Raw genomic sequence first — 23,909 nt, forward strand, 5'->3', positions numbered from 1 at the left:
CCCCACCCCACCCCTACTTGGGCTATCTGTACCTTGCTTGTCCTGCTTTCTACCCTTAATTAGCACATTCCTTTAGATAATATCGCCACCTTCAACACCTCTTTGTCCTTTTGTCTGTGACATCTTTTGGTTATCTCCACCTATCACTGGCTTCTTGTCCCAACATCCCCCTCCACACCACCTCCCCCCCCCTTAAACCAGCTTATATTTCACCCCTTTCCTATTTTTGCTTAGTTCTGTTGAAGGGTCATGAGGACTCAAAACATTAACTCTTTTCTTCTCCGCTGATGCTGCCAGACCGGCTGAGTTTTTCCCAGATATTTCTGTTTCTGTTTTTGTTTTGGATTTCCAGCATCCGCAGTTCTTTGCTTTTATCTCTATGTAAATGTAAATTCTCATTGTTTGTTACTTGTTGCTTATACCTCAGTTTCTCTCGATTCTCACAATGTTTACCTTGCCTGAGGGTCAGAATAGATAGCAGGTCAGAATCGTCTGCAGTCAGTCTGAAGCCACCTATCCAAAGATTTAGCTCGGAGTCCCGAACACACCAGAGAAATTCAGGGAACTCCCCCTTCTCACTGGCATCGGAAGGCATCTGAACATACTGCGAGATCTTGGTGATGAAGCTGATGGTGGTTAAGGGAATGAGACAAAAGGCAGCCATCCTATATGTACTGTCCACCACCTTATTACACATGATTAAAGTATTACATTCCCCAACCATTTGCATAATGTTAAATTAGGACATTATTTTACATAGAATTTACAGCATGTATACCTGTCTACACTTCTTATGTTGTCTACGTTTTACATTGACCACTCAAATATTGGGAACAAGGTTAACGAAACAAATAATTATCAACCTTGAAACTTCGCACTGCCTGTGTTTGACCAGGGCAGTATTTACATTGATACTCATGCCCCAATAAAATAAAATATTGGCCCATGTTCACACCATGCTTCAAACGGCTTCACTTGGAATAAAGTGGAGATTCCTCAGTGAGTACCCAGAGGGCAGAGGCTGAAAATGGGAGTGATGATCAGAGTAAAACGTGACCAAGTCCAACCAAACCAATCAGGCTAAAAAAGCACATAGGATTACACAGAAGCTTCAGTGCAGAAACAGGTCATTTGAAACAGAAGGTGTTTGTGCTCCGCACAACTTGAACGTGAAACTAATGTAATTAAAACAAATCTCATTATTAATACTTTATTTTTGATCCCTAAAATCCAGGGCAGAGGGGTTGAGGCGAAGGTGTTCATGTTGTTCGGATAAAGGGGTCAGGGAGAAACAGAGAGAGAGGCAGATAGAGACTTACACATAAAGAGATGGATGGATAGAGAAACACACAGAGAAAGATAGAGAAGGGCAGAAAGAGAAGGGGAGATTTAGAAAGAGATTATGAGAAAAGCAAAGAGATTGAGGGAGACAAACTCAGGAGGACAGAGAGTTAGGGAGACAGGCAGCAATAAAGGTGTAACCAAATAATTATAGTGAAAGGTAGAGAGATATAAATGAGTCAGTGAGCGAGAGAGAGACAAGGAGAGTGACAAAGGAAGAGTTTAAATCGGGTTATGGAAAATTGAGTGGGGGGGTCATTTTTGACCGTTGAGACTGAGTTACAACTTCCTCAAAAAGACTGAGAGCTGTTCCTCTTTAAACCATCTTCAAATTAAACCCAAACTGCCCACAAAACGAACCATTCCCAAAACTGAAGTGGACACAAACCCAAAGTTCCCCAAATCCAAACCCAATAAAACTGATCCTCAAAGAGCAATGAAAAGGATACCGCAGTTTGTCCAGGGCCTCTTGGTCGACCCTGCCTTTACTGTTATACAGGAAGATGCTGCTGAGAATCAGAGCGAGGGCACAAATCCTGGTCTCTGTGCTGTCATCTCCCTGGAGGAGAAAGATAGAGAGGCCGGGGGAGGGGAGAGAGGCCGGGGGAGGGGAGAGAGGCCGGGGGAGGGGAGAGACGGAGAGAGGCCGGGGGAGGGGAGAGACGGAGAGAGGCCGGGGGAGGGGAGAGACGGAGAGAGGCCGGGGGAGGGGAGAGACGGAGAGAGGCCGGGGGAGGGGAGAGACGGAGAGAGGCCGGGGGAGGGGAGAGACGGAGAGAGGCCGGGGGAGGGGAGAGACGGAGAGAGGCCGGGGGAGGGGAGGGGAGAGAGCGGAGAGAGGCCGGAGGAGGGGAGAGACGGAGAGAGGCCGGGGGAGGGGAGAGACGGAGAGAGGCCGCGGGAGGGGAGAGACAGAGAGGGGGAGAGAGGCCGGGGGAGGGGAGAGATGGAGAGAGGAAGAGAGGCCGGGGGAGGGGAGAGACGGAGAGAGGGAGAGAGGCCGGGGGAGGGGAGAGATGGAGAGAGGCCGGCAGAGGGGAGAGATGGAGAGATTGGGGAAGGCAAGAGACGGAGAGATTGGGGAAGGTGAGGGATGGAGAGGAACATAGGAATATCAGAATATGGGAAATAGGAACATGAGTAGGTCATTCAGCCACTCAAGCCTGCTCCACAATTCAGTTAGATCATGGGCTAATCTTCTACCTCAATGCCATTTCTCCACACTATACCCAAATCCCCTGATGTCTTTAATATCTAGAAATCTATCGATCTCTGTGTTGAACATACTCAATGACTGAGCATCCACAGCCCTCTGGGGTAGAGAATTCCAAAGATTTACCACCCTCTGAGTGAAGAAATTCCTCCTCATCTCAATCTTAAATGGCCTACCACTTGTTCTGAGACTGTGTCCCCAGGTTCTAGACCCCCAGTCAGGGGAAACATGCTTCCTGCATCTACCCTTGTTAAGTCCTGTAAGAATGCTGTAAGCTTCAATGAGATCACCTCTCATTCTTCTAAACTTGAGAGAATACAGTCCTAGTCTCCTCAGTCTGTCCTCATAAGACAATCCTGTCATCCCAGGAATCAGTCTGATGAATCTCCTCTGCACTCCCTCTATGGCGAGTGTATCCTTCCTTAGATTAGTGGACCAAAACTGTACACTGTTAGGGGGAATAAAGGGATCCAGTAAGAATTTACAGTAAGGGAATGATACTGTTGGAATCTCCAAGCTGCCAGTGCCTGCAAGTACATAATCAGTAAAAAAGCACCAGATGAACCTCATACACTCTCAAACTTTGTACACCCTCAGGGTTTGCAATCACCAGCAAAGCCCTGGGAGTCAGACTGGAGACTTAGGTTGTAAAGAACAACTAAGATTGAGCCTGTTTACAGCAGATAGGGAAAGAACAGATGGTCCTTGTTTAGGTAAGAGAGAAGGTCTCTGCCTGGGTGAAAATAGGGACATACGTTGCATGTACCTGTTACCAGAGATGTCTGTTCAATGTAAACCTATATGTTGACAAGATCGGAATCTGGAAACTGTTCTTGTACGTGACCAATAATGTATAAATATGTTGAACATTTGTAATTTAGCAGAGTGCTATATCAAGCTGTATTGAGATGGTTCTCCCCTTGCAATTGCTCGAATAAATGATCGTACCTGAGACTCCTGTGGTCCGTTTGTCAAAGTGATCACAACAACACAATACTCCGGGTGTGCTCTCACCAAGGCTCTATACAACTGCAGCAAGACTTCTTTGCTCTTGTACTCAAATCCCCTTGCAATAAAGGCCAACATATCATTAGCCTTCCTAATTGTTTGCTGCACATGCACGTTAGCTTTCAGTTACTCATGGTCTCGGACACCCAAGTCCTTTTAGACATCAAAACTTCCCAATCTCTCACCATTTAAGATTTCTGTTTTTCTTACCGAAATGGATAACTTTACATTTTTTCCACATTATATTCCATCTGCCACACTGTGGCCCACCCCCTTTACCTGTTTAAATCCCCTTGCAGCCTCTTTGCATCCTCCTCACAACTCATATTGATACCTAGTTTTGTGTCATCTGCCAACTTGGAAACATTATATTTGATTTCGACTGTGAACAGCTGGGGCCTAAGCACTGATCCTTGTGGTACTCCACCATCACCGCCTGCCAAATTGAGAATAACTCTTTTATTCCTACTCTCTGTTTTCTGTCCGTTAACCAATTCTCAATCCATACCAGTATATTCCCCCAATCCTTTCTGCTCTAATTTTGTTTACCAATGTCTTGTGTGGGACTTAGCGAAAGTCTTCTGAAAACCCAAATACACCACATCCACCAGCTTCCCCCTTATCTATTCTGCTTGTTACATACTCAAAAAAAAAACTCCAGCAGGTTGGTCAAATATGATTTCCCTTTCGTAAATCCATGTTGAAATCCGATTATTATTTTCCAAGTGTCCAGTTAGCACATCCTTTACATTGGTTTCTAGCATTCCCCCTACCACTGATGTCAGACAAACAGGTCAGTAGTTCCCCATTTTCTCTCTCCCTCCTTTCTTAAATAGTGGGATTTCATTTGCTACCTTCCAATCTACAGGAACTGTTCCAAGATCTATAGAATTTTGGAGAACGATCATCAATGCAGCCATTATCTCTACACCCACCTCTTTCAATACGCTGGGATGTAGGTCATCAGGTCCAAGGGATTTACCAGCTTGCAGTCCCATCTATTTCTCCAGTACTACTTTTTATTACTCATACTAATTTCCTTCCATTTCTCATTCTCGCTAGTCCCTTGGTTCTCCAGTATTTCTGGGAGTCTTTTTCTTGTATTTTCCTCCATGAAGACAGATGTAAAGCATTTGTTTAATTTATCTGCCATTCCCTTATTCCCCAGTATAAATTCTCCTGTCTCTGCCTGTATCGAGATAGGGGAAGCAGAGAGACGGAGAGGTTGTAAAAGGGGAAGAGATGGAGAGATTTAGGGAAGGAGGATAAGGTAAGAGAAGGGGAAGAACTGGAGACTAATGAGAGTTTGAGGGTTCCACGTACTTCTTCACTGGAAGATGCTGTCTCTGCTGAGCAGATTCTTTGACCTTATGTATCCTCCCTCTCTCCATCCAAAACTCTGTTTAATTATTGACCTCACATCCTAATCTCAACACTGCTTCCTCCTTCTGACTGAAAGCCGGGTGAATTGTGTAGTCACCTGCGAACACATATGTCAATCAGCCCAGTGGGTGAGGGGAGCTGTTCGACTGTGGGGGGCATCATCCAGATACAGATGCTTCCTGACTTGCTGAGCGCTTCCCGTGATCATAGGCTTATACACCACAGAAGGAGGCCATTTGGCCCATCGTGCCTCTGTCGGTGCTTTGAAAGAGCAATCCAAGTAGACCCACTCGCCCTGCTCTTTCCCCAAAGCCCTGCAAAATTGAACTGCTGCAAATATTTATCCAGTTTCCCTTTTGAAGGTCCCTGTTGAATCCATCACCCTTTCAGGCAGCGCCTTCCAGATCACAACAACTCACTGCATAAAAAACATTTCTGCTGTCTGGACCTTTTACCGGTTATCTTCAAATTGAGTACCGACTTTCCTGCCAGTGGAGATAGTTTCTCCTTATTTACTCTCTTGACACCCTTTGCAATTCTGTACACATTTCTGCTAACTCTGCCCCTTAATCTTCTCTGCTTTAAGAAGAACAGTCTCTCCACATCAATGAGTGCCTCATCCCTGGAATGATTCTGGTAAGTCCCCTCCACATTCTCTCCGGAATTGGACTCAATACTCCAGTTGAGCCAGAGCCAGTGTTTTATAAAGGTTTAGCATACACCTCACTTTTGTAATCTGTGCCTCTATGAATAAAGCTCATGTGCCCTTTTTGACTGTCTTTCCAACTATTTTTTTGATTTATTCATTGGATGTGGGAGTCGCTGGCTGGGCCAGCATTTATTGCCCTTGTTCAGAGGGCATTTAAGAGTCAGCCACATTGCTGGTGGATCTGGAGTCACATGTAGGCCAGACCAGGTGACCAGGATGGCAGATTTCCTTCCCGAAGGGGCATAAGTGAACCAGGTGGGTTTTTATACCCTGGTTTCATGGTCATCATTAAACGTTTTGATTCCAGGTTTTTATTACACTAAAATTTCATGATCTGCTATAGTGGGATTTGAACCCAGGTCCGCAGAGTCGTCCCTTGGCTCTCTGGAATACTAGCCCAGTGACAATACCACTTTGCCATCACCTCTTCCTTCAGCTGCCTTCTATGATTTGCATACATACACTCCCAGGTCTCTCTATTCCTGCACCGCCTTCAAACATGCACCAGTTTGTCCCTATTGTCTCTCCTCACTCTTCCTACCAAAGCCCCTCCCTTCACAATTCCTGTGTTTATCAACAATAGCTGGCTCATTTCATTCTTAAACGCGCCCCATTTCTACCCGTTACCTGTTCCTTTGTTTCCAATCCGTCGACATCCAGAATAACCAGACGCTGATCATCTTGATGAGGGTGAGGGAGACACCACATCCACATTCTCCGGCCGGGGGCCTTGTTCCCAGGGCCCACTGGGAATCCTGTGTGTATGGACAAAGAACAAACTTGCGTTGATGAGGCTAAATTTTTTTTCAATTATTTTTTCACGGGACATGGGCGTCGCTGGCTAGGCCAGCGTCTATTGCCCATCCCTAACTGTCCTCATTCAGAGGGCAGCTAAGAGTCAACCACATCAGAACCATGGACCCCATCCTGGTCTGGAGTCACATGCAGGCCAGACCAGGTAAGGACAGCAGACTTCCTTCCCTAAAGGGGCATTAATGAACCAGATGGGTTTTATAACAATTGGCAATGGCATCACTTTTGATGCCAGATTTCTATTAAATTCAGATTTCACCATCTAGCCCCGGTGGGATTTGAACCCAGGTCCCCACAGTATTAACCTGGATCTCTGGAACTGTAGCCCACTGACAATGCCACTATACCACAGGATGTATAGCCAGGCTTGTGGTCCCTGGAGCATAGAAGATTGACAATAGAGTCATTTTAATTTAATCGAGGTGTTTCAGACGATTCAGGGAGTTGATAGGGAAAAGAGAGAGAAAACAATCTTTCGGATTGTGTGGGGTGGGGGAGGGGCAAGGCACAGAACAAGGGGCCAGAAACTTTACAATTACAGCCAGGTTCTTCATGAATGATGTCAATCATAACCTCTCTCAGTCATACTGCTTTCTCTCTATCCCATGGTAACACAGACTGACGCTAACACCTTCATGGGGCATCGCAGGGAGCTCCGCAGCCAGTCAAACGCTGAGTTTTACATTAAAACGTGGTGGTTGCGTAATGCACAGCAAGATTCCACTAACATCAATTGAAATAAGCGGCCAGTGAATCTGGTTGGTGTTTGGTTGAAGGATCAGTGGTATCCTGGGCACCAGGGAAGAGAGATAAACCCCCCCCCCCCCATTTCCCTCACCACCTCCATGTGCGGCTCTTGTGGTGCACAGGGTAGGTTCCTTACCTCCGAACCCAGAAGCTTCGGTTTTGAGTCCCACTCCAGGAGTTGATGGTCAAGGAAGGTTAATTATCAACCTGCAGATTGTTGAGGGACGTCTATGCAGAGGGGTAAGAGCAGGAGAGTCACCTGGTCAGCTGCGCTCAATACAGAATGAAGCGGAGGAGGTTACAGAGATGGGGATGGATGGAGGAGGTTGTAGGGGCTGGAGAAAGTTACAGAGATGAGGAAGCGACAGAGGGGGCACAGGGAGGCCATGAATGCCTTTGAGCATGAGGACCAGAATTTTAAAAGTTCCGGTGTTGCGGGACCAAGAGCCAAGATAAGAACTTACCTTTCCTCTGATTGGCCAGCCTGTTCATCAGGTAGGACTTCCCAGTGTTTGGGGGCCCTAGTATCGTCACCACCTGGACAGACTGGGTAATAGCTGAGAGGATTTTCATTGCCTCTGGATTCAGACTCAGGGATCCTGAGGGAGAGATCTCCAGGAGGTGTATGGGCCTCTTCATATAACCATCAGGCTCCATTGCAAACAGTTCTCAGATACCTGCAACCAAAACACAAGAGCTCATAAGAAATTAGGAGCAGGGGGAGGGCATTTGGCCCATTAAACCCGCTCTGCCATTCAATAAGTTTGTGGCTCATCTGACTGTGGTCTAAACTGCACTTTCCTGGCTGCCGACCATAACCCTTGGCTCTATTGTTGATCAAAAATCTGTCAAACTCAGTCTTGAATATATTCAATGACACGGCTTCCACTTCTTTCTGGGCAAGGGAATTCCAAAGATTAACGACCTCCTAAGAGAAGAAATTCCTCCTCATCTCTGTCTTAAACAGGAGATGCATTATTTTTAAACAGTGCTGCCTGATTTTAAGGTTCCCTCACCAGGGGAAACACTCTCTCAGCATTTGGAGTTGGTCAAGAGTTGGTCAAGAATCGTTCCACAATTACCAGGGATGGGGTGGGCCTTAACCAGTTGACTTGATCTATTTCACTGGGACCATTGCAACCAACATGCAAATTCAACCAGCCAACCCAGGTCCCTTTCACTGATCATTTCATACTCTCCTCCAATCATTTCCAATTCCATTCCCTGTCAATCCAACTCACCAAGCTATGAGTAGTGTTGACACTCATTCCACAGCCCTCATTTCTTAAGATTAATAGCGCAGAAACAAGCCATTCCATCTAAGTGGTTCCTCCCAACGTTAACACCCAACACTATCTAACAAAATGGAAAACAAGGACCTCAGTGTTGAATAGCCTCCTCCTATTTCTGCGGAGCAGGGCTATGCCACATTGCCGGAGTGTCAGTACTGAGGGAGTGCTGCACTGTCAGAGGGTCAGTACTGAGGGAGTGCTGCACTGCCAGAGGGTCAGTACTAAGGGAGCGCTACATTGTTGGAGGGTCAGTACTAAGGGAGTGCTGCACTGTCGGAGGGTCAGTACTGAGGGAGTGCTGCACTGTCAGAGGGTCAGTACTGAGGGAGTGCTGCACTGTCGGAAGGTCAGTACTGAGGGAGTGCTGCACTGTCGGAGGGTCAGTACTGAGGGAGTGCTGCACTGTAGGAGAGTCAGTACTGAGGGAGTGCTGCACTGTCGGAGGGTCAGTACTGAGGGAGTGCTGCACTGTCAGAGGGTCAGTACTGAGGGAGCGCTGTACTGTAAGAGAGTCAGTACTGAGGGAGTGCTGCACTGTCGGAGGGTCAGTACTGAGGGAGTGCTGCACTGTCGGAGGGTCAGTACTGAGGGAGAGTTGCACTGTAGGAGAGTCAGTATGGAAGGAGCTCTGCACTGTTCAAGGGTCAGTACTGAGGGAGTGCTGCACTGTCGGAGGGTCAGTACTGAGGGAGAGTTGCACTGTAGGAGAGTCAGTATGGAAGGAGCTCTGCACTGTTCAAGGGTCAATACTGAGGGAGTGCTGCACTGTTTTTAAGTCAGTACTGAAGGAGCACTGCACTGTCAGAGGGTCAGTACTACATACGAACATATGAATTAGGAGCAGGAGTAGGCTATATGGCACCTCGTGTCTGCTCCGTCATTTGATAAGATCTGATTGTGGCCTCAACTCCACTTTCCGCCTGTCCCCAATAATCTTTGCCTCCCTGGTTAGTCAAGAATCTACCTAATGCTGACTTAAAAATATTCAATGACCCAGCATCCACCATTCTCTGGGGAAAAGAGTTCCACAGACTCAACCCTCAGAGAGAAAATAATCTCTCCTCATCCCTGTCTTAAATGGCAGACTCCTTAATTTTAATCTGTGTCCCCTAGTTGTAGTTTTTCCCACGAAGGGAACCACCCTCTCAGCATCTGCCTGATCAAGTCACCGCAGGATTTATATGTTTCAATAAGATCACCTGTCATTCTTCTAAACTCCAATGGATACAGGCCCAATGTGTCCAACATTATTGCAGAAGATAGGTAACCCCTTCATCCCAGAAATCAGTCAAGTGAACCTTCTCTAATTGCTTCTAATGCAATTATATTCTTTCTTAAATAAGGAAACCAAAACTGTACACAGGACTCCAGGTGTGGTCTGACCAATGCCCTGTCCAATTGCAGCGTAACCTTGCTACTTTTATATTCCATCCTCTTCGCAATAAGTAACAACATTCCATTTGCCCTCCTAATCACTCGCTGTACCTGTATGCTAACTTTTTGTGATTCATGCACCAGGACGCCCAGATCCCTCTGTACCTCAAGTTCTGCAATCTCTCTCCATTTAAATCATATGCTGCTTTTCTATTTGTTTTGCCAAAGTGGACGGGTTCACATTTTCACACGTTTCACCACCTGCCAATTTTTTGCCCACTCACTTAACCTATCTACACCTCTTTGTAGACTTCTTATGTCCTCTTCAGAACCTACTGTCCTGTCTAACTTTGTGTCATCAGTAAATTTAGCAAACATATATTCGGTCCTTTCATCCGAGTCATTGATATAGATTACAAGTAGTTGAGGCCCAGCGTTGATTCCTGAGGCACTCCACTCGTCACATCTTGTCAACCCAAAAATTACCCATTTATCCCTACTTTCCTTTTCCTGTTCGTTAACAAATCCTCTATCCATGCTAATCTGGTACCCTCCACACCATGAGCTCTTATTTTGTGTAACCTTTGAAGTGGTGCCTGGTCAAATGCCTTCTGGAAATACAAGTACACCACAGCGACAGGTTCCCCTTTACCCATGTTGCTTGTTACTTCGTCAAAGAACTATAATAAGTTAGTCAAACATGATTTCCCTTTCACAAAACCACGTTGACACTGCCTGATTGTATTGAGATTTTCTAAGTGCCCCACCATAACCTCCTTTATAACAGGTCCCAGCATTTTCCACTACAATAGATGTTAAGCTAACTGGCCTGGAGCTTCCAGTTTTCTGTCTCCCTCCTTTCTTGAATAGAGGAGTCCCATTTGCTATTTTCCAATCTGTTGGGGCCATTTCAGAATCCAGGGAATTTTAGAAAAATGAAACCAATGCATCTACTATTTCAGCAGCCACATCTCTGAAGACCCCAGGATGAGGCCGATCAAGACCTGGGGAGTTGTCAGCTTCTCATTCTAATGATTTTCTCAGTCTCCTTTCTCTGGTGATTGGAATTGTTTTTCCCTCCCTTTCATCTTTTCACTTACTATTATTTCTGGGATATTAGTTATCTCCACGACAATGAGGACAGACACAAAATATCATTTCAATTTATCTGCCATTTCCTTATTTTCCATGATTAATTCCCCATCCTTACTAGATAAAAACAAAAAACTGCAGATGCTGGAAATCCAAAACAAAAACAGAATTACCTGGAAAATCTCAGCAGGTCTGGGACCATCGGCGGAGAAGAAAAGAGTTGACGTTTCGAGTCCTCATGACCCTTCAACAACTGTTCTGTTGAAGGGTCATGAGGAGTCGAAATGTCAACTCTTTTCTTCTCCGCCGATGCTGCCAGACCTGCTGAGATTTTCCAGGTAATTCTGTTTTTGTTCCCCATTCTTACAGTCTGGAGGACAAACGGTAATAGTGCTTTTCCTTTTAAATACCTGTAGAAACTCTTGCCATCTGCTTTACACTTCCAGCTAACTTCCTCTTGTCCTCTCATTTCTCCCTCAACTTCTTTCTAGCCATTCTTTGCTGGTTTTATATTCTGACCAATCTTTGGTCGTATGACTAACCTTTGTGAAAGTATACACTTTTTCTTTAAAATTGATACCATCTTTAACTTCCCCAGTAAGTCACAGATGTGTATCCTTCCATAAGAGTCTTTCTTTCTCTGTGGAATATATCTTTGCTGAATGTTATGAAATATCTCCTTAAATCTCTGCCACTGCATCTCGACTGACCTATCCCTGAACCTAAATTACCTAGTTCACTTTAGCCGTGACTGTCATTATGTACTCACAATTCCCCAGAGCACTGCATTGTCCGAGGGTGAGTACCGAGGGAGTGCTGCACTGTCAGAGGGTCAGTACTGAGGGAGTGCTGCACTGTCAGAGGGTCAGTACTGAGGGAATGCTGCAGTGTCTGAAGGTCAGTATTGAGGGAGTGCTGCACTGACGGAGGGTGAGTACTGAGGGAGTGCTACACTGATGGAGGCCGAGTACTGTGGGAGGTCTGCACTGTCGGAGGGTCGCTACTGAAGGAGTGTCACACTGTTGCAGCTTCAGCACTGAAGGAGTGTCACACTGTTGCAGGGTCAGCACTGAAGGAGTGTCACACTGTTGCAGGGTCAGCACTGAAGGAGCTTCACACTGTCGGAGGGTCAGTACTGCATCAGCGCTGCACTGTTGGATGGTCAGTAATGGAGAAGGGCTGCACTGTCGGATGGTCAGTAATGGAGAAGCGTTGCACTGTTGGAGGTGCTGTTGTTTTGATGCGACGTTTATCTAAGGCCCAATCTGCCCTTTCGGCTGCAGGTAAACAACATTCAGGATTCCCAGAGGACTTTGGAACTGGGAGAGAGAATGACATGGAGGGAGAGAGAGGGGAGAAATGAAGAGGGTGAGGGTGAATAGGGAAGGAGAGGGGGAGGAGGCATAAATGGAGTGAGACACTTGGTGAAATGACAGAGTGAGTGACTGGAGTCTCTCTCTCTATCGAGTTCACCTCCAATATCCTGGCAGTCTACAAAGGAAATGGAGCCAGAGGAAACGCTCTTGGCAGCAGTGACAGAAATAAGGCAAGAAAGAACTCCCAGTGTGGAGAATTCACTGGAGTCTGTGTGCGGGGTGTGGGAGGGGGGTGCGGGGTATGGTAGGGCAAAGGGAGCCCCATGTAAAGTGGTCCCAGGGTTTCAGTTTGAGCTCAAACACCGTGAACCAACACAAGGCCCTGAATACTGAACAGCCACAGTTACACCGAGCAGGCTAACCGCCCAGGTGTAAGTGTGGAGCCAGGTGAACTTACCTGTCGCTTCAGCTTCTGAGGTGCCAGATTGTGAGGTGTCCGCCTGTGCACTGATTCCTCCTTGGAGACAGGGAGTCCGTGAACCGTCGGTGTGCGTCTCCTCGGGGTTTGTGTGGCTGCACCCGAGCTCCCGCGGAACTCAACTCAATCCGAAACAGAAAGTGAGCAGCTTGTATCATAAACACACACACAGAGAGAGAGAGAGAGAGACTCGCTGGATGAGGTCAGATACCAAATCCATCTTCCTGAATGTTTGACATGTCGGTAATTCTCCAGTTCTCGTCGTTCAGTATGCCCACACCTTCTGCTAACATTCTTACCTCCAGTATTACACAGGCTCATTCGGGATCAGCGCCCTTGTTCAGGTAACCCCTTACTGTCTAAAGCGGTCAAACACCAGCACCACCCCTCCCTCAATCTCTCTTCCCCCGTCCCCAGCTCCTTGTCTCATTGATCTCTCTATCTACCTCTCCATCTCCCTCCCCCTGTCCACCGCAAATCCCCCACTCTCCCTTTATTCCCCTCACTGTTTCTACCCTCTGTCTCCGCTTTCACTTTAACCGCGCGCTCTTTCTCTCTCTCCTCCCCCTCTTTTTCCACGCACCACTCTATCTCGTTTACTGTTCTCTGTCTACGACAAGGAGGACAGACACAAAATATAATTTCAATTTATCTGCTATTTCCTTATTTTCCATGATTAATTCCCCATTATTACTGTCGAGAAGACCAACGCTCATAGTTCTTTTCCTTTTTAAATATCTGTAGAAACTCTTGCCATCTGCTTTACACTTCTAACTAACTTCCTCTTGTACTCTCATTTCTCCCTCATCTTCATTCTAGCCGTTCTTTGCTGTTTTTTATATTCTGCCCAATCTTTAGTCATACGACTAACCTGTGTGAAATTATAAACTTTTAATTTCAAAATGATACTATCTTTAACTTCTTTAGTTAGTCACAGATGGTGTGTCTTTCCATAAGACTCTTTCCTTCTCTGTGGAATATATCTTTGCTGAATGTTCTGGAATACCTCCTTAAATGTCTGCCACTGCATCTCGACTGACCTATCCCTGAACCTAAATTTCCCAGTTCACTTTAGCCGTGACTGTCTTCATGTCCTCACAATTCCTCAGAGATCTGCATTGTCAGAGGGTCAGTACTGAGGGAATGCTGCAGTGTCTGAAGGTTAGTATTGAGTGAGTGCTGCACTGACGGAGGGTGAGTACTGAGGGAGTGCTACACTGATGGAGGCCGAGTACTGTGGGAGGTCTGCACTGTCGGAGGGTCGCTACTGAAGGAGTGTCACACTGTTGCAGCTTCAGCACTGAAGGAGTGTCACACTGTTGCAGGGTCAGCACTGAAGGAGTGTCACACTGTTGCAGGGTCAGCACTGAAGGAGTGTCACACTGTTGCAGGGTCAGCACTGAAGGAGTGTCACACTGTTGGAGGGTCAGCACTGAAGCAGCTTCGCACTGTCGGAGGGACAGTACTGGATCAGCGCTGCACTGTCGGATGGTCAGTAATGGAGAAGCGTTGCACTGTTGGAGGTGCTGTTGTTTTGATGCGACGTTTATCTAAGGCCCAATCTGCCCTTTCGGCTGCAGGTAAACAACATTCAGGATTCCCAGAGGACTTTGGAACTGGGAGAGAGAATGACATGGAGGGAGAGAGAGGGGAGAAATGAAGAGGGTGAGGGTGAATAGGGAAGGAGAGGGGGAGGAGGCATAAATGGAGTGAGACACTTGGTGAAATGACAGAGTGAGTGACTGGAGTCTCTCTCTCTATCGAGTTCACCTCCAATATCCTGGCAGTCTACAAAGGAAATGGAGCCAGAGGAAACGCTCTTGGCAGCAGTGACAGAAATAAGGCAAGAAAGAACTCCCAGTGTGGAGAATTCACTGGAGTCTGTGTGCGGGGTGTGGGAGGGGGGTGCGGGGTATGGTAGGGCAAAGGGAGCCCCATGTAAAGTGGTCCCAGGGTTTCAGTTTGAGCTCAAACACCGTGAACCAACACAAGGCCCTGAATACTGAACAGCCACAGTTACACCGAGCAGGCTAACCGCCCAGGTGTAAGTGTGGAGCCAGGTGAACTTACCTGTCGCTTCAGCTTCTGAGGTGCCAGATTGTGAGGTGTCCGCCTGTGCACTGATTCCTCCTTGGAGACAGGGAGTCCGTGAACCGTCGGTGTGCGTCTCCTCGGGGTTTGTGTGGCTGCACCCGAACTCCCGCGGAACTCAACTCAATCCGAAACAGAAAGTGAGCAGCTTGTATCATAAACACACACAGAGACAGAGAGAGAGAGACTCGCTGGGTGAGGTCAGATACCAAATCCATCTTCCTGAATGTTTGACATGTCGGTAATTCTCCAGCTCTCGTCGTTCAGTATGCCCACACCTTCTGCAAACATTCTCGCCTCCAGTATTACACAGGCTCATTCGGGATCAGCGCCCTTGTTCAGTTAACCCCTTACTGTCTAAAGCGGTCAAACACCAGCATCCACCCCTCCCTCAATCTCTCTTCCCCCGTCCCCACCTCTTTGTCTCATTGATCTCTCTATCTACCTCTCCATCTCCCTCCCCCTGTCCACCGCAAATCCCCCACTCTTCCTTTATCCCCCTCGCTATTTCTACCCTCTGTCTCCGCTTTCACTTTAACCGCGCGTCTTTCTCTCTCTCCTCCCCCTCTTTTTCCACGCACCACTCTATCTCGTTTACTGTTCTCTGTCTACGACAAGGAGGACAGACACAAAATATAATTTTAATTTATCTGCTATTTCCTTATTTTCCATGATTAATTCCCCATTATTACTGTCGAGAAGACCAACGCTCATAGTTCTTTTTCTTTTTAAATATCTGTAGAAACTCTTGCCATCTGCTTTACACTTCTAACTAACTTCCTCTTGTACTCTCATTTCTCCCTCATCTTCATTCTAGCCGTTCTTTGCTGTTTTTTATATTCTGCCCAATCTTTAGTCATACGACTAACCTGTGTGAAATTATAAACTTTTAATTTCAAATTGATACTATCTTTAACTTCTTTAGTTAGTCACAGATGGTGTGTCCTTCCAAAAGACTCTTTCCTTCTCTGTGGAATATATCTTTGCTGAATGTTCTGGAATACCTCCTTAAATGTCTGCCACTGCATCTCGACTGACCTATCACTGAACCTAAATTTCCCAGTTCACTTTAGCCGTGACTGTCTTCATGTCCTCACAATTCCTCAGAGATCTGCATTGTCAGAGGGTCAGTACTGAGGGAGCGCTGCACTGTCAGAGGGTCAGTACTGGGTGAATGCTGCACTGTCAGAGGGTCAATACTGAGGGAGTGCTGCACTGTCAGAGTGTCAGTACTGAGGGAGTGCTGCACTGTCAGTGGGTCAGTACTGAGGGAGTGCTGCACTGTCAGTGGATCAGTACTGAGGGAGTGCTGCACTGTCAGAGGGTCAGTACTGAGGGAGTGCTACACTGTCAGATGGTCAGTATTGGAGAAGCGTTGCACTGTTGGATGTGCTGCTGTATTGATGCGACGTTTATCTAAGGCCCAATCTGCCCTATCGGCTGGAGGTAAACAACATTCAAGATTCCCAGAGGACATTCGAACTGGGAGAGACAATGACATGGAGGGAGAGAGAGGGGGGAAATGAGGAGGGTGAGTGTAAATAGGGAAGGAGAGGGGGAGGTGGCATAAATGGGGTGAGACACTGGGTGAAATGACAGAGTGAGTGACTGGAGTCTCTCTCTCTATCGAGTTCACCTCCAATATCCTGGCAGTCTACAAAGGAAATGGAGCCAGAGGAAACGCTCCTGGCAGCAGTGACTGTAATAAGGCAAGAAACAACTCTCAGTGTGGAGAATTCACTGGAGTCTGTGTGTGGGGTGCGGGGGTTGGGGGGGGGGGGTAGTTTGGAGAATGGGAGAGGGAGACACATGTCAAGTTTCAGTTTGAGCTCCAACACAGTGTACCAAAACAAGGCCCTGAATACTGAACAGCCACAGTTACTCCGAGCAGGCCAACCGCCCAGGTGTAAGTGTCGAGCCAGGTGACCTTATTTGTCGCTTCAGCTTCTGAGGTGCCAGAGTGATGTGTCCGCCTGTGCACTGATTCCTCCTTGGAGACAGGGAGTCTGTGAACAGCCCGCTGTGCGTCTCCTCGGGGTTTGTGTGGCTGCACCTGAGCTCCAGTGGAACTCAACTCAAACTGAAACAGAAAGTGAGCAGCTTGTATCTTAAACACACACAGAGAGAGAGAGACTCGCTGGGTGAGGTCAGATACCAAATCCATCTTCCTGAATGTTTGACATGTCGGTAATTCTCCAGCTCCCGTCGTTCAGCACCCCTTCTGCTAACATTCTCACCTCCAGTATTCACACAGGTTCATTCGGATCAGCGCCCTTGTTCAGTTAACCCCTTCCTGTCTTATGCGGTCTAACACCAGCACCACCCCTCCCTCAATCTCTCTTCCCCCGTCCCCACCTCCTTATCTCACTGATCTCTCTATCTACCTCTCCATCTCCCTCCCCCTGTCCACCGCAAATCCCCCTCTCTCCCTTTATCCCCCTCACTGTTTCTACCCTCTATCTCCGCTTTCACTTTAACCGCGCACTCTTTCTCCTCCCCCTCTCTTTCCACGCACCACTCTATCTAGTTTTCTGTTCTCTGTCTACGACAAGGAAGACAGACACAAAATATCATTTTAATTTATCTGCTATTTCCTTATTTTCCATGATTAATTCCCCATTATTACTGTCGAGAAGACCAACGCTCATAGTTCTTTTCCTTTTTAAATATCTGTAGAAACTCTTGCCATCTGCTTTACACTTCTAACTAACTTCCTCTTGTACTCTCATTTCTCCCTCATCTTCATTCTAGCCGTTCTTTGCTGTTTTTTATATTCTGCCCAATCTTTAGTCATACGACTAACCTGTGTGAAATTATAAACTTTTAATTTCAAATTGATACTATCTTTAACTTCTTTAGTTAGTCACAGATGGTGTGTCCTTCCAAAAGACTCTTTCCTTCTCTGTGGAATATATCTTTGCTGAATGTTCTGGAATACCTCCTTAAATGTCTGCCACTGCATCTCGACTGACCTATCACTGAACCTAAATTTCCCAGTTCACTTTAGCCGTGACTGTCTTCATGTCCTCACAATTCCTCAGAGATCTGCATTGTCAGAGGGTCAGTACTGAGGGAATGCTGCAGTGTCTGAAGGTTAGTATTGAGTGAGTGCTGCACTGACGGAGGGTGAGTACTGAGGGAGTGCTACACTGATGGAGGCCGAGTACTGTGGGAGGTCTGCACTGTCGGAGGGTCGCTACTGAAGGAGTGTCACACTGTTGCAGCTTCAGCACTGAAGGAGTGTCACACTGTTGCAGGGTCAGCACTGAAGGAGTGTCACACTGTTGCAGGGTCAGCACTGAAGGAGTGTCACACTGTTGCAGGGTCAGCACTGAAGGAGTGTCACACTGTTGGAGGGTCAGCACTGAAGCAGCTTCGCACTGTCGGAGGGACAGTACTGGATCAGCGCTGCACTGTCGGATGGTCAGTAATGGAGAAGCGTTGCACTGTTGGAGGTGCTGTTGTTTTGATGCGACGTTTATCTAAGGCCCAATCTGCCCTTTCGGCTGCAGGTAAACAACATTCAGGATTCCCAGAGGACTTTGGAACTGGGAGAGAGAATGACATGGAGGGAGAGAGAGGGGAGAAATGAAGAGGGTGAGGGTGAATAGGGAAGGAGAGGGGGAGGAGGCATAAATGGAGTGAGACACTTGGTGAAATGACAGAGTGAGTGACTGGAGTCTCTCTCTCTATCGAGTTCACCTCCAATATCCTGGCAGTCTACAAAGGAAATGGAGCCAGAGGAAACGCTCTTGGCAGCAGTGACAGAAATAAGGCAAGAAAGAACTCCCAGTGTGGAGAATTCACTGGAGTCTGTGTGCGGGGTGTGGGAGGGGGGTGCGGGGTATGGTAGGGCAAAGGGAGCCCCATGTAAAGTGGTCCCAGGGTTTCAGTTTGAGCTCAAACACCGTGAACCAACACAAGGCCCTGAATACTGAACAGCCACAGTTACACCGAGCAGGCTAACCGCCCAGGTGTAAGTGTGGAGCCAGGTGAACTTACCTGTCGCTTCAGCTTCTGAGGTGCCAGATTGTGAGGTGTCCGCCTGTGCACTGATTCCTCCTTGGAGACAGGGAGTCCGTGAACCGTCGGTGTGCGTCTCCTCGGGGTTTGTGTGGCTGCACCCGAACTCCCGCGGAACTCAACTCAATCCGAAACAGAAAGTGAGCAGCTTGTATCATAAACACACACAGAGACAGAGAGAGAGAGACTCGCTGGGTGAGGTCAGATACCAAATCCATCTTCCTGAATGTTTGACATGTCGGTAATTCTCCAGCTCTCGTCGTTCAGTATGCCCACACCTTCTGCAAACATTCTCGCCTCCAGTATTACACAGGCTCATTCGGGATCAGCGCCCTTGTTCAGTTAACCCCTTACTGTCTAAAGCGGTCAAACACCAGCATCACCCCTCCCTCAATCTCTCTTCCCCCGTCCCCACCTCTTTGTCTCATTGATCTCTCTATCTACCTCTCCATCTCCCTCCCCCTGTCCACCGCAAATCCCCCACTCTTCCTTTATCCCCCTCGCTATTTCTACCCTCTGTCTCCGCTTTCACTTTAACCGCGCGTCTTTCTCTCTCTCCTCCCCCTCTTTTTCCACGCACCACTCTATCTCGTTTACTGTTCTCTGTCTACGACAAGGAGGACAGACACAAAATATAATTTTAATTTATCTGCTATTTCCTTATTTTCCATGATTAATTCCCCATTATTACTGTCGAGAAGACCAACGCTCATAGTTCTTTTTCTTTTTAAATATCTGTAGAAACTCTTGCCATCTGCTTTACACTTCTAACTAACTTCCTCTTGTACTCTCATTTCTCCCTCATCTTCATTCTAGCCGTTCTTTGCTGTTTTTTATATTCTGCCCAATCTTTAGTCATACGACTAACCTGTGTGAAATTATAAACTTTTAATTTCAAATTGATACTATCTTTAACTTCTTTAGTTAGTCACAGATGGTGTGTCCTTCCAAAAGACTCTTTCCTTCTCTGTGGAATATATCTTTGCTGAATGTTCTGGAATACCTCCTTAAATGTCTGCCACTGCATCTCGACTGACCTATCACTGAACCTAAATTTCCCAGTTCACTTTAGCCGTGACTGTCTTCATGTCCTCACAATTCCTCAGAGATCTGCATTGTCAGAGGGTCAGTACTGAGGGAGCGCTGCACTGTCAGAGGGTCAGTACTGGGTGAATGCTGCACTGTCAGAGGGTCAATACTGAGGGAGTGCTGCACTGTCAGAGTGTCAGTACTGAGGGAGTGCTGCACTGTCAGTGGGTCAGTACTGAGGGAGTGCTGCACTGTCAGTGGATCAGTACTGAGGGAGTGCTGCACTGTCAGAGGGTCAGTACTGAGGGAGTGCTGCACTGTCAGATGGTCAGTATTGGAGAAGCGTTGCACTGTTGGATGTGCTGCTGTATTGATGCGACGTTTATCTAAGGCCCAATCTGCCCTATCGGCTGGAGGTAAACAACATTCAAGATTCCCAGAGGACATTCGAACTGGGAGAGACAATGACATGGAGGGAGAGAGAGGGGGGAAATGAGGAGGGTGAGTGTAAATAGGGAAGGAGAGGGGGAGGTGGCATAAATGGGGTGAGACACTGGGTGAAATGACAGAGTGAGTGACTGGAGTCTCTCTCTCTATCGAGTTCACCTCCAATATCCTGGCAGTCTACAAAGGAAATGGAGCCAGAGGAAACGCTCCTGGCAGCAGTGACTGTAATAAGGCAAGAAACAACTCTCAGTGTGGAGAATTCACTGGAGTCTGTGTGTGGGGTGCGGGGGTTGGGGGGGGGGGGTAGTTTGGAGAATGGGAGAGGGAGACACATGTCAAGTTTCAGTTTGAGCTCCAACACAGTGTACCAAAACAAGGCCCTGAATACTGAACAGCCACAGTTACTCCGAGCAGGCCAACCGCCCAGGTGTAAGTGTCGAGCCAGGTGACCTTAACTGTCGCTTCAGCTTCTGAGGTGCCAGAGTGATGTGTCCGCCTGTGCACTGATTCCTCCTTGGAGACAGGGAGTCTGTGAACAGCCCGCTGTGCGTCTCCTCGGGGTTTGTGTGGCTGCACCTGAGCTCCAGTGGAACTCAACTCAAACTGAAACAGAAAGTGAGCAGCTTGTATCTTAAACACACAGAGAGAGAGAGAGACTCGCTGGGTGAGGTCAGATACCAAATCCATCTTCCTGAATGTTTGACATGTCGGTAATTCTCCAGCTCCCGTCGTTCAGCACCCCTTCTGCTAACATTCTCACCTCCAGTATTCACACAGGTTCATTCGGATCAGCGCCCTTGTTCAGTTAACCCCTTCCTGTCTTATGCGGTCTAACACCAGCACCACCCCTCCCTCAATCTCTCTTCCCCCGTCCCCACCTCCTTATCTCACTGATCTCTCTATCTACCTCTCCATCTCCCTCCCCCTGTCCACCGCAAATCCCCCTCTCTCCCTTTATCCCCCTCACTGTTTCTACCCTCTATCTCCGCTTTCACTTTAACCGCGCACTCTTTCTCCTCCCCCTCTCTTTCCACGCACCACTCTATCTAGTTTTCTGTTCTCTGTCTACGACAAGGAAGACAGACACAAAATATCATTTTAATTTATCTGCTATTTCCTTATTTTCCATGATTAATTCCCCATTATTACTGTCGAGAAGACCAACGCTCATAGTTCTTTTCCTTTTTAAATATCTGTAGAAACTCTTGCCATCTGCTTTACACTTCTAACTAACTTCCTCTTGTACTCTCATTTCTCCCTCATCTTCATTCTAGCCGTTCTTTGCTGTTTTTTATATTCTGCCCAATCTTTAGTCATACGACTAACCTGTGTGAAATTATAAACTTTTAATTTCAAATTGATACTATCTTTAACTTCTTTAGTTAGTCACAGATGGTGTGTCCTTCCAAAAGACTCTTTCCTTCTCTGTGGAATATATCTTTGCTGAATGTTCTGGAATACCTCCTTAAATGTCTGCCACTGCATCTCGACTGACCTATCACTGAACCTAAATTTCCCAGTTCACTTTAGCCGTGACTGTCTTCATGTCCTCACAATTCCTCAGAGATCTGCATTGTCAGAGGGTCAGTACTGAGGGAGCGCTGCACTGTCAGAGGGTCAGTACTGGGTGAATGCTGCACTGTCAGAGGGTCAATACTGAGGGAGTGCTGCACTGTCAGAGTGTCAGTACTGAGGGAGTGCTGCACTGTCAGTGGGTCAGTACTGAGGGAGTGCTGCACTGTCAGTGGATCAGTACTGAGGGAGTGCTGCACTGTCAGAGGGTCAGTACTGAGGGAGTGCTGCACTGTCAGATGGTCAGTATTGGAGAAGCGTTGCACTGTTGGATGTGCTGCTGTATTGATGCGACATTTATCTAAGGCCCAATCTGCCCTATCGGCTGGAGGTAAACAACATTCAAGATTCCCAGAGGACATTCGAACTGGGAGAGACAATGACATGGAGGGAGAGAGAGGGGGGAAATGAGGAGGGTGAGTGTAAATAGGGAAGGAGAGGGGGAGGTGGCATAAATGGGGTGAGACACTGGGTGAAATGACAGAGTGAGTGACTGGAGTCTCTCTCTCTATCGAGTTCACCTCCAATATCCTGGCAGTCTACAAAGGAAATGGAGCCAGAGGAAACGCTCCTGGCAGCAGTGACTGTAATAAGGCAAGAAACAACTCTCAGTGTGGAGAATTCACTGGAGTCTGTGTGTGGGGTGCGGGGGTTGGGGGGGGGGGGGGAGTTTGGAGAATGGGAGAGGGAGACACATGTCAAGTTTCAGTTTGAGCTCCAACACAGTGTACCAAAACAAGGCCCTGAATACTGAACAGCCACAGTTACTCCGAGCAGGCCAACCGCCCAGGTGTAAGTGTCGAGCCAGGTGACCTTAACTGTCGCTTCAGCTTCTGAGGTGCCAGAGTGATGTGTCCGCCTGTGCACTGATTCCTCCTTGGAGACAGGGAGTCTGTGAACAGCCCGCTGTGCGTCTCCTCGGGGTTTGTGTGGCTGCACCTGAGCTCCAGTGGAACTCAACTCAAACTGAAACAGAAAGTGAGCAGCTTGTATCTTAAACACACAGAGAGAGAGAGAGACTCGCTGGGTGAGGTCAGATACCAAATCCATCTTCCTGAATGTTTGACATGTCGGTAATTCTCCAGCTCCCGTCGTTCAGCACCCCTTCTGCTAACATTCTCACCTCCAGTATTCACACAGGTTCATTCGGATCAGCGCCCTTGTTCAGTTAACCCCTTCCTGTCTTATGCGGTCTAACACCAGCACCACCCCTCCCTCAATCTCTCTTCCCCCGTCCCCACCTCCTTATCTCACTGATCTCTCTATCTACCTCTCCATCTCCCTCCCCCTGTCCACCGCAAATCCCCCTCTCTCCCTTTATCCCCCTCACTGTTTCTACCCTCTATCTCCGCTTTCACTTTAACCGCGCACTCTTTCTCCTCCCCCTCTCTTTCCACGCACCACTCTATCTAGTTTTCTGTTCTCTGTCTACGACAAGGAAGACAGACACAAAATATCATTTTAATTTATCTGCTATTTCCTTATTTTCCATGATTAATTCCCCATTATTACTGTCGAGAAGACCAACGCTCATAGTTCTTTTCCTTTTTAAATATCTGTAGAAACTCTTGCCATCTGCTTTACACTTCTAACTAACTTCCTCTTGTACTCTCATTTCTCCCTCATCTTCATTCTAGCCGTTCTTTGCTGTTTTTTATATTCTGCCCAATCTTTAGTCATACGACTAACCTGTGTGAAATTATAAACTTTTAATTTCAAATTGATACTATCTTTAACTTCTTTAGTTAGTCACAGATGGTGTGTCCTTCCAAAAGACTCTTTCCTTCTCTGTGGAATATATCTTTGCTGAATGTTCTGGAATACCTCCTTAAATGTCTGCCACTGCATCTCGACTGACCTATCACTGAACCTAAATTTCCCAGTTCACTTTAGCCGTGACTGTCTTCATGTCCTCACAATTCCTCAGAGATCTGCATTGTCAGAGGGTCAGTACTGAGGGAGCGCTGCACTGTCAGAGGGT

At 47.2% G+C, this 23,909-nt stretch overlaps 1 protein-coding gene across 9 annotated transcripts in view; it reads right to left on the reverse strand.

The window, feature by feature from the left end:
• LOC121271079 (guanylate-binding protein 1-like) overlaps positions 1 to 23,909 on the reverse strand; it is a 72,019-nt gene that overhangs the window by 22,246 nt on the left and 25,864 nt on the right. For 4 of the 9 annotated variants that reach the window (XM_041176806.1, XM_041176809.1, XM_041176808.1 and 1 more), the window contains 4 exons: positions 7,679 to 7,891; positions 6,282 to 6,409; positions 1,791 to 1,900; positions 454 to 626 (listed from right to left, as the gene is read on the reverse strand). In XM_041176806.1, coding sequence (XP_041032740.1) covers positions 454 to 626; positions 1,791 to 1,900; positions 6,282 to 6,409; positions 7,679 to 7,871 — 604 coding nt within the window. In that variant the 5' untranslated portion in view covers positions 7,872 to 7,891. Of the gene's footprint in view, positions 1 to 453; positions 1,770 to 1,790; positions 1,901 to 6,281; positions 6,410 to 7,678; positions 7,892 to 12,745; positions 12,901 to 23,909 lie in introns of those variants that run through there. The other 5 variants (XM_041176811.1, XM_041176810.1, XM_041176803.1 and 2 more) reach the window with 3 other exon arrangements.

Source organism: Carcharodon carcharias, chromosome 29, assembly GCF_017639515.1.
Source record: "Carcharodon carcharias isolate sCarCar2 chromosome 29, sCarCar2.pri, whole genome shotgun sequence".
Taxonomy (NCBI): Eukaryota; Metazoa; Chordata; class Chondrichthyes; order Lamniformes; family Lamnidae; genus Carcharodon; species Carcharodon carcharias.